Below are 10,951 nucleotides of genomic sequence, written 5' to 3'. Positions count from 1 at the left end.
GACGTAACCAAAATACCCCATCTCAACTCTGTGTAATTACACTCTGGTTAGGAATGTGACATAGCCTAAATACCCACACAAATGAGACCCAGTTTGGGAAAACTTCACTTACGGAGGAATAAGCCTACGTATGCAGACAGGTTAGGTTTTGTGCTGCACTTTTGGATTGTGTTCATTTGTTTTCCTCCAGAAGAAGTAGGTCATGGTGTGCATTCCTAATGAGCTGAGAGGGAGAGGTTGAAAAGTTTTTGTCCCACTTCCAATTCTTCTCTATCCATTACACCTTCAAAATAAAGCTTGAGACCCCTCATCTGCATATAGCACACATTTGGTCCAGCAAATCAACAAAAGTGTCACGTGCTGATTGGGACGAAAAGGACTTTCACTGGTTTGAACATGTTTGTAGCTTTCTGTGGGCCACCAAATTCTATTATATTTAAATTTTTGGCTTCCATTTAACGTTAAAAGACAGTCATTGTCCAACAAATGAAAAGCTTTAGCCCTCTAAAATATTAATGGTTCATGTATTGTTTATTCTCATCTGTGGTCATTACCCTTGACAAATAAACTACAGTAATAAACTAATTTTACTACAAAACTGGAAAAATAAGGCTGTTGGAACGTTTCAATCTTAAAAATACTCATGGTAGGTCAAAACTGTGACAAACTCTGTTAAACATTACTATTGCATAATTTTGACAGAGCATGAATGTGCAGGGACTTAAAAAAAACTTGAAAAATTGAAATAACAATGACAAATGAAAATAAAAAGAAATATAATTATGGATACATTTAAATAAGTGAGTGAACAAAATTAAATACTCAAATGTGCAGAACTGCATTTCAACAAGAAAAGAAAACGAAACGAAAAATACAAATTTGTACTGCAGACTTGGGGTATATGCTTGGGAAATTGAAATTAAAATTTGTTTGTCGTTTGTTGTAAAGTCCTGTTTTATCCAAATGCTTAATTTCCATGTATCTAGTATAGACTGATTGTTTAGTAAATAAAGTGCCAGAAAGTAGTAAAAAAAAAAAAAAGGTCAAAAAGCCAAAGATGTTAAGTTCAATATCACAGAAAACTGGGAAACTAGCAAATATTCCCCTTGTGAAACTGGCACCAGTGGTGATATATTTTTGTTTTTCATTTTTTTAGATATGACTTAAATGATTAATCAGTTATCAAACATGTTGCCACTACTTAACCAACCGATGAGCTGCCGGATCGTTTCAGCTCCGCTCGGTTTTCCGGACGCCCAAGCGGTCGGCGCGGCTTTTGTTTTGAAAGGGACGCCCGGTCCTGGAAGCGCTGTGCTCCCTGTCTCCAGCTTCACCGGCGGGGGAGTTTCGACGAAGTTCCCCCGGCTGTTGCGTTGGCAGTTTGACCGTGAAGATGCTTCTCGGGGCGCTCGCCGTGTTACTGACTCTGCTCAGCCTCACTGAGAGCAAACAGAAAGACTTTTACACTTTTAAATTAGTCAACAGCAGGGGGAAGTTAGTGTCCCTGGAAAAATACCGGGGCTCGGTAAGTCTGGGTCTGCACAGCCGAGTTTAACAGTTTACACCGGTGATGTTCCAGTGTCTGTACTGGGACCAGTCTCTGCCCGTCGACCGGTTGCATGAATGAGCGTTGCATGGGAAATTGTTTCTTTGTTTGTTTGTTTGCTTGCTGGCTTGTTGGTTTTGCGTCTCCCACTTAACACTTGGTCTGTGGGTGTAACTAACGTAGCAGCGCTGCGGATCGGTTCCACCGTAGCCCGCCCGGGATGTCCCGTCTCGCAGCCCCGCTGGCCTACGTGGCAAGAGGCCTGCAGAGCCCCTGCAGCAGCAGCAGCAGCAGCAGCTTCGTAGCGTTTTCAAAGCGCTTCCCACTCAAGCCAGGTCCGGGTCCCTCGGTCGGGTCAGCCCCGGTCCGCCCACGGTAGATCGATTTGACGCCCGGGACTGCGGCCCACTTTATTTAGCGCGTCGGAGTCACTGAATGAGACTGAACTTACTCGGTTTTGTCTGTAGGTGACGGTTTAACTCGGCTCTCCATTCACGGGGTACCTCGGTACCACTGTCTGATGAGGCGGCCTTTGTGAAGGGCTCATGAGATGCACTAGATGGTTGATAAATGCTTTATGGGTCCGTTATAAGCCGCCGATAAGAAGGCTGCGGAGGGTCCTCGTCCAGAGACCTCTCCAGAGGACTGCTTGAGCACTTTTCTCCCGGAGGAGCGCCGCAGGACGTCCGGACCAAACTCCGTCCACGAACTGCCCGTTTCCTCCACAGTTACAGCCGCGGACTTGGCGGGTCGCCCTGGAACCGACCGGCTGACTTTTGCTGATGACTCGTAGGAAAAAGTGAAAAATCTCCTCAGCCTCTATTAATGACTGCGGCCACGGCGGACTGACAGAAGTATTCACCAGTGGTTTGCCACAGCTGGATTACTACGGGGCAGTTTACTACCGACACTGGCGCACGGCGGTCTCCCTTCTAACAACAGAACCGGGACTCCTTCGCTTCAAAATGTCCTAAAAACAGACCTTTAGCATCAGCATCTCGCAACTCGTGTATTTTTTTTCTCTCCGCGTTCGTACCTGCTTTGTTTTGCGCGGGGGGGCAACAGGCAGTCACGCTCTTACGCGTGTGTGTCAGTTCGTGGTTGCACCATGATAAGTCTGACGTTTCAGGCGTCAGTACATGTGTGTACATGTGTTATGGTCCAGACGTCCCGTGGCACTTTCCCGGGGGAGACATGCGGTCAGAGAGTCCGCTAAAGGGGTCTCCCCGATGAATGAAAGAGCTGAGAGGACGAGCAAAGCGTCTGTGCTGGAGGAGGGTTTTCCACAACCTGGCAACCCCGAAGAGTTGCTCCTAATGATGGCTTACAACTGACCTATTAGGCATTAGCAGATTATTTACCCACCATTAACAGAGCCGTTCATCGCAGCCTCTAACCCCTTTATACAGACGACCTCATCAAGCGGGTCGTCCCGTCGTGCTGTCTGAATCCGGGGCGCGCTAAACCGCTTTGCCGCTTCCCGCCGTAGGTGCCGTGGAAGACGAGGGACGAGGGAGAGGAAAAGAGAAATGGACGAAACGTGGAGTGTTTGCATGAATACTGGGTGTTCGCGGGGGCACAGTGCTGGGTGGCGGAAGTCGAGCTTCTCGTTCCCCTCGCTGTGTGGTTAAAGCGCAGAGAGGGGACGGGGGGCCGCGCGAGTACACCCCGGCCCGCATACCGCCTCGTCGCCGTGCCGTCCGGCGTGTTTGCACGCAGGGCGGCGTTTCTTCGGTGCGGTTGGCCGGTGGAGCGCGGTTCGGCGCAGGTCAGCTTTGTCCCTGGATGCGAACAGGTCGGAGGAAGGTAGAAACTGTGTTCATTAGGGGGAGACACGGTATTGACGCGACAGTGGAAGGGACGTTTACTTCACATGAGGACGCCCACGCTTTCCCTCCCGACTGAACCGTGTAGCCTTCCCCTTGTCCCCAGTCTCCTCACGCGGAGGCCTCGTCATTTACGCGGTTTCCAGGCCCAGTTACTCAACGCTCTGCGGCCAGTGCACCGCGCGCCCTCCAGTCGGGACTCGGTGATAATGAACGTACCTCCGCGATTCGTTTTCAGGTCCACCCGACCCGGAGTTGCTTCAGCGCGACGCTAGGTGTCAGCAGTAGACGATGGGACCGTCAGACTGCTGCCGGTCTGTGGTGGGACGGGGGGGGGACTCAAAGCATTGGCGACCCAACCGGCCCGCGAGGCGTGAAGCCGTAACATGTGGTAACCCCCTCGCTACCATACTCAGCTGTTTCCGCGCCCTTCACCAGTACGGGTGGACCCGTACAGGCCAACACACCAATTATCCTCTGGCTCCACATTTTCTATATATTATATATATACATATATGTGTGCGTGTGTGTGTGTGTATAAAATAAATATATTTAATGTAGCATTAAATGGAAAAACTCCAATAAAGTACAGGTATCTCAAAGTTTTACTTGAGTACAGCACTTGAGTAAAAGTACATGACCATGGAGGAGACCAAGAGGGAAAAGATCATAGTATCTCGTGGGGTAAAAAACACCGTCATAGTAAAACAATGTTTAAAAAGTAGCTGGAGCTTCTTTTGAAGCTTCTTTTGAAGCTCCAGCTACTGATGGTCCCAAACTAACAAACTAACAGATGATGCGCACAGATGTGGACAGCTGTCTGCTGGTTGCTGGTCGGGGGGACGGTCAGGACCGTCTTTGTGGCGTTTCACAGTGCGCTTCTCTGGCTCCAGGTGTCCCTGGTGGTGAACGTAGCCAGCGAGTGCGGCTTCACCGAGCAACACTACAAGGACCTGCAGCAGCTCCAGCGGGACTTTGGGCCGTATCACTTCAATGTGCTGGCGTTCCCCTGCAACCAGTTTGGGCAGCAGGAGCCCGGCAGCGACAAGGAGATCGACAGCTTCGTGCGCGGAGTCTACGGCGTCTCCTTCCCCCTGTTCAGCAAGATCGCCGTCGTAGGAACGGGAGCCAACAATGTCTACAAGTACCTCGTCGGTGAGTGAGATGTGAAGTGTCTTTTCTCGAATCGCTCGAAGGTCAATTCTCAATTGAGCCGATTAGCCCGAAAGACATCAAATCATTACAAGGAATAGATGTTAGATATTCGGAAATGACAAGAATTAATGTGACACGAAGAACAGAGCTCGGACCGCACATACTAAACACACCGATACCGACATCACGTACACAGCTGTTACAGGCTTAACCGCAGGGGAAGAGAGTCTTTGTGCTGGTCGACTGCGTCAGAGGGAAGCTGGGTTTGGCCAAGGTGTGAGACTTCATAAAACGGAACACTTGTCCTTTAAAGACTAAAATTCTATAATGCATATTTAAAAAAAAAAACGAATCGAGAACTGATGAATTGAAAAGTTGTGCTATTGCAAAGCTGTAAAATTAGAAGAAGCAGGAGGAAGAGTTGTCAGGAGAAGAGACCTGTTAAAAGTAGTGCGAAAGAAAAAAGAATAAACGGTGGCAGCGAACAAAAGAAGGAAAGAAAAACTGATGGGACGCAAGAAAGGAAGAAGTGAAAAGAATGAAGTACGAGCCACTGATGGGACACGACCTGCCCATCTTCCGTGGGACGGGATCAGTTCTCAAGGCATTGTGGGATGGCAAGGGATGTGGGAGGGGTCGGTGATGTGAAAAAAAGGAAGCATCGTAGTTTTTTAAATTTTAAAATCGTATTATTTATTTATCTATTTATTTATTTTGGCAAATACGAGAAAATTTTGCCTGGAAGCTCTGCAGTGATTTGGAAACAAAGACAAAACAGAGATAAATAACGAAACGTCGCTGGGTCAGGAGGTTTAGTCTTTACCGAGCGTGGGTCCGTGTCTGCGGGGAAGGAGATCATCACTGCAGGTCCTGAAAATCCGTCCTTCTGAGAGATTACATCTACACAAAAGACAAAACAATGAAAATGAATACCGCTCTACACAAAGCTGTTTGAGATGTTGGAGAAAGGGCAGAGGTGGTGTCACGATCTGTTTGCTTCCAGTTGGTCTTGACGCCAAGAAAGAAAACAGAAGGGAAGAAGAAAATAAGAATGAGTCAACAGAAGAACGTTAGGAAGAAGGGCGGAAGCCCAAATGGAAAACACTGTAATATACTGAACACTCCTGTTTGAAAGGATGCTTTTGAATCTTTGACTTCTTTCTTCTTCTCTCATCCTCTGCAGAGTCGTCTGGCAAGGAGCCTGACTGGAATTTCTGGAAGTATCTAATTGATGTGAATGGCAAAGTGGTGGACGCATGGGGACCAAAAGTTTCCGTCAAAGAAATCCGACCAAAAATAGCCGAAATGGTGCGGCAGATCATCCTAAAGAAGAAAGAAGAGCTTTAGCCCCCTCGTTTGAAGGCCATTCGCTACACAGTGATCTGCAGCTCGAGATTTCACCGAAGGGATGGACTGAACACGTTTATGTGGCTCGTACGATCCGGCTTCGTTAGAACAAACCATTCAATTCACTTCACACAGCGAAAGCAAATCCTACTTGCTTTCTGAAAGCACTGATTAAAACACCACTATGTTTTTTTTTTTACAGTCAAAGTCAACTTAATGGATCAGGTGTGTGACACTCGAAGCTGCAGTTTAAAGCCAAAGAGCTCCTGTTTCGCTGTTTGTTAGTCACGTGGATTATATGTTCGGTGTTTTTTTTATTCATTCTGATCTGTGGAATAAACGCTTACTGTGATGAGACTGATGCCTCGCTGCTGAGTTTATGTTCCAGTGTTTTACTGCCTCTACTTGTCCCCAAAACATCAGTCGTGTCAGACTGTAGGATAACACACTGTAGATTTCTTTGTCTGTGAAAGACTTTTTGCCAAACAAAAAAAAATGAAATCATGTTTCTTCATGCATCGCCCCTATAACATACCAAATATATGCATTTCCTTATTTGGTGTAATAACACTAATTTATGGTCATTTCCATATTTTGTCACCTTCATCAACTGTGCAAGCCCAATTTGTGTCAGACAGAAGAGTCAGCACTTCAAATATTTTTCGAAATTTTGGGTTTTATTAAAGTCTCACGAAAAGAAAAAAAAAAAAATTTAGAGAAAAGGGGCCCAATTCTTCAATTATTATTATCAATTTGGCGACAAGTGAGTGAGCAATAAACCCAAGTTTCAAAAGGAGCTTTCAGAGACCTCCTGGTGGCTTCAAAGGTGCTTCATCCATTTTTTTCCATCTTCTAATAGAGGGTAAAGACATGGACTCCGAGCAGCAGGTGGATCATGGCCAGTCCGATTCAACAGGCGTCACTGGCAGTATGTGTAGTTGTGGCCAATTGTGTTGCTGAGGCGGAGGGTGTTGTCGTCGGGGCAGTCGTTGTTGTTTTTGGGGGCGGAGGTCGTTGTTGTGACAGCATTACACAAACTGGTCCCACAGCAGGTTAGTCCACTGATGGTGGCGGCAAGATTTTTGCGTGAAAAGTAGGCTTCCCAGGCTGGTGGCAGCTGTGCACAGGTTCGTAGGTGCGCAGCCAAAGGCTGGAAACATGATGGGCCCCACTGGTCACTGTAGATGAAAAATCACTGTGTTACTATAAAACTCTATTGTCGTCAGTTAACTTATTTCAAGAAGAGTCATGTGGAAAATCTTGGTTACGCTGACATCCGGTGTACTCCAGGACCTGGTGACATCACTGATCACATCCAACCACATCCAACAGTGATGTTTTCAGATGTGTGGTCCTCATCCAGAATGGTCCCTCTCAGACTGTTCTGTTATTATATATATTTTCTACTTCATTTTACTTAGAGCTGCAGTGATTAGTCGGTTAATTGCCTAGAAAGTTGAAAAGAAAGTTAATGGTCAACTATTTTGATGATCAAATAATCATTTAAGTACATTTTCAAGCAGAAATTGTACAATTTAATGGCTTTTTTGCTTTTCCTTGTCTTACATTAGATAGTGAATTGAATATCTCTTCGTTTGGACTCTTGGTTGGACAAAACAACAGAGTTGATACCATCACCTTTATCTCCAGAAAATTGTGAAGGGCATCTTTCTCATGTTCTAGCTGCTTAACAGGATAAATTATTAATTGAGAAAATAACTGTTAAATGCAGTCCTAATTGGATCACTGTTACAAATTTGTAACTGGTCACGTGTAAGATGATCTGTCATAAAACCTTAATATGTAAAGGAACGAGCTAGAGGGAAAAGTTTAACCCCTGTAACGTAACAGATTAGAAGTGTAAAGTAAAATATAATGCAAGTATAAATGTAAAAGTGAATTCAAATTGCCCTAAAGTTTAGTACTTGAGTAAATGTATTTCATTACTTTCCTCCACTGGTTGATTTTCCAGAATTCGCAAGTCAGACTTTGTCTGAAATACTTTGAAGTTGTACAACAGATTAGGAGACAGTGTAACACGAAGACTCACCACTTGCTTGAAAGCAGCCGTCTTCCGCTCCCCTACACTGTAATTGAGTGGTGCACTGAGAGGTGGTGGGGTTACAAGAGAAACACGGTAGTCCGTTATCTGGCTGAGCAAAAGGTACTGAAACAGAAAAGAACGGCATCATTTATTTGAGGGAGAGAGAACATTTACATGTCACAAAATGAAAGTAGAACATGTAAGAAGAGTTCCTATTTGGCTTATCTTTCCTTATCTTAAACAAGAAATTTATCTATCTTCACTTACAAGCTGAAGTTTCTGAGTTGCAGTTATCTATGTTGCAGCACTTAGCAGATACAACAACACTTGGAAAACCCAAGTTGGCTGAGAATATCTGAGAGCCTGTGGCTGGACACAGGGAGGGAGACGCAAACCCAGAGAAGAATCGCTGCGGCCCAGGTGAAGTGGCTACAGGGTCATAGTGCAGTTTGTTAATGTCGATCGAAAGCACATATAACTTCGATACACATGTATTTCACTGAAAAGTAAAAGACTGGCATGAAGAAAAGGCTACCTTGAATGGAGGCAGTTGTACGCATCGTCTCTGAGGAACATGGCATTAGTGCTGCGCTAGAACAGACCTCATCTGCGCAAGTTAAGACACAGAAGTGCTCCAGCTGCAGTGGGGAGAAAAGTACTCAGTATAATGATCAGCACAAATGTCAAATCAGAACTCTGTGGTGTTTTGGTCTGAAAATTCTTTTTGTTGTTCTGCAAAATGATCTTTAAAGACTTGAGACTGGAATGGTTAAAAACATTTTTTTTACAGTGTCTAATATGCATCACTTGGTTGTTTAAATATGTACGTCCAGTATAGATTTGCACAGCCTAAAACTGTCATGTACCATATATAGCCACAAGTCCACAAGTTATCACTGTATGCAGATGACCTGCTTCTCTATATTACAGACCCAACCAATAGTCTTTCTCACCTCCTAAATCTCTTTGGAAATCTCTAAAGCTACAAATTAAATCTCTCTTAAAAGCCCATTATTTCCTGTCAACAAGGTAGCTAAGTTGATTTCTTATAACAAATTTCCTTTTAAAGGCGAACAAGAATGCTTCACGAATTTAGGAATCTGTGTCACAAGTTAATTTAAAGCACTTTTCAAACAACATTTTAAAGTGATTTTTTTCGAACGTACAAAGGGGGACCTGAAATGATTAAAGAGATCCAAATCGAAGGGTGGGCTAGGTCTGCCCAGTTTTTTACATTACCATTGGTCAGCAAACATTTCTCAGTTGATATATTGGATTGGTATATTTTGAGACAGCGAAGGACATCTGTGGTCAACTATGGAATTACAATCTGGCCTTCCTGTCCCTCCAGTCTCCTTGCTGGCTTCTCGCTACCTGTGAACCTGAAGATTCAGGTCACCTAACGTTATCTGCACCATATATTTGCTTGAATAAGCCTGAGATTGCACAAAATAATTGCCAGATTAATAATAAATTGTAGCCCTACTGTGAATAGCTGGTCTATAAATATGTTTTATGTATTGAAAAAAAGAGCTGAAACAATTGGTCAGCCAACAGAAGGTACCCAGCAGCTTTGAGTGTTGCATCGCTGCTTACTTATACCAGATGTATCGGCTTTTTGTCCATACAGTTCAGTTTTCTACTTCTCTAGTTCTTATTTTTATTAATGTATCTTAGGGTCACACATTGAATGCCTGTCTCCGTCTCCTCGTAATGTTTTTGTATCCCTCCTGAACCACAAGAACAGCTAGCGTGTCGGTCCCGTCCAGTTATAATACACTGCCAGCGTAGGGAGACGGTCTGCAGATACTACAGAAGGGAGGGATGGTGTGACCCTTCACATGATACATTTACTGCTCTTTACTCAAAAAGGCCCAACTCCAACAGTAGGAGCTCTAGAATACAGAAGCTTCATTACAAGCACGCCAACATATAAAAACTATGATGTAATCCAATGCAAAGCCATTGCTAAGGCCACAACCAGTTACAGCGACGGCCAACACTATATCATCCCATTTCTATAGTCATACTCACAGCTGCAGGCAGCAGCAGCCACTTAGAATAACAGTTTAGCAAGCTAGGTTAGGTCCATTCAATAGTCATCTATCTAGCAATAAAAATACAGATCTGGCGTGCGCCTGAGACAGCCCATCACAGTACTGCTCGGAGTTCCTCTATCGTTCAGAGGGCACGCGAGACTTAATTCTAGGTATAGCAGAATATTGCAAGGGACCCAAAAGTAGATCAGAAACCAAAGTCCCATCCTGCCCCGAGCTAGAGCTTCACTGACACAGACTGATTGGTTGTATTTTTTTTTTTAAATGTATTAGAGTTTTGGCAATAAACCAGAAGAAGTTTTTCAGCAAAATAATCAATCATATAAAAAAAAAAGAAAATCAGATTTTCGATCATTTATATGGTACTGATCAATATGCATTTTCGTTGTTGATAAAAAATAATCAGACAATCTCTCTCCCTTTATTACATTTGTGGAATATCATTTAGGTGATTTGTAATAATTTTCACAGTAGAAAGAATTTGGCACAGCAGGTGGTTTTTCATTTGTAATATGTGGGTTGTCTTTTGCCTGGTCAAGACATTGTTTTGGCGTACTTCCTGACACCGCCCTTAATCATGCTTAATTATCACGCAGCTTGCTTCGCATGTGCTTCCTTTTTTTTTTTTTTGGTCATCCGGAACATCATAAACAGGCAAAACATCCGTACGCTCCTTTCAGTGATGGTGTTTACCTAGTCAGGCAGGCGGTACTAACGCTACGCCATCCGCACATCAACAGACTGCCCAGCACGCATTGTTTTAGAGTTTAAAGTCTCCTTTTCCGTAGTTCGAAGAAAACAGACACGATGTAAACTCGTTGTCTGTCGTTAACACGTGAAGGTCAGCCATGGTTGTTTCTTCTCATGATAATGAAAACAATGATAGCAGGGACGGTTTGTATTGAATTCAGTACCATCGCGTGTTGTCTTTGCACTGACAACATGAACTCAGCTGCCACAGCTCTAAGTCTACAAC

The 10,951-nt window shown here is 44.4% G+C and overlaps 1 protein-coding gene across 1 annotated transcript; it reads left to right on the top strand.

Moving 5' to 3' along the window:
• Nucleotides 1-1,311: 1,311 nt before the first annotated feature.
• gpx7 (glutathione peroxidase 7) lies at nt 1,312-6,212 on the top strand. Its single transcript, XM_040127977.1, has 3 exons — nt 1,312-1,525; nt 4,266-4,527; nt 5,711-6,212. Exons 1-3 carry the CDS (start codon nt 1,394-1,396, stop codon nt 5,872-5,874), a joined length of 558 nt encoding a protein of 185 aa, XP_039983911.1. The 5' UTR covers nt 1,312-1,393; the 3' UTR covers nt 5,875-6,212.
• The last annotated feature ends 4,739 nt before the right edge of the window (nt 6,213-10,951 follow it).

The sequence above is a fragment of the Xiphias gladius genome, chromosome 6, assembly GCF_016859285.1.
Source record: "Xiphias gladius isolate SHS-SW01 ecotype Sanya breed wild chromosome 6, ASM1685928v1, whole genome shotgun sequence".
Lineage (NCBI taxonomy): Eukaryota > Metazoa > Chordata > Actinopteri > Istiophoriformes > Xiphiidae > Xiphias > Xiphias gladius.
Note: the sequence above shows the minus strand (reverse complement) of the source record. Positions and strands in the feature narration are given on the sequence as shown.

Excerpts from the sequence above, each read along its gene's own strand:
- gpx7 (XM_040127977.1), top strand. The coding sequence starts at position 1,394 with ATGCTTCTCGGGGCGCTCGCCGTGTTACTGACTCTGCTCAGCCTCACT. Across the intron at positions 1,526-4,265 it reads TGGAAAAATACCGGGGCTCG|GTGTCCCTGGTGGTGAACGT; the intron begins GTAAGTCTGGGT and ends CTCTGGCTCCAG. Across the intron at positions 4,528-5,710 it reads TGTCTACAAGTACCTCGTCG|AGTCGTCTGGCAAGGAGCCT; the intron begins GTGAGTGAGATG and ends CATCCTCTGCAG.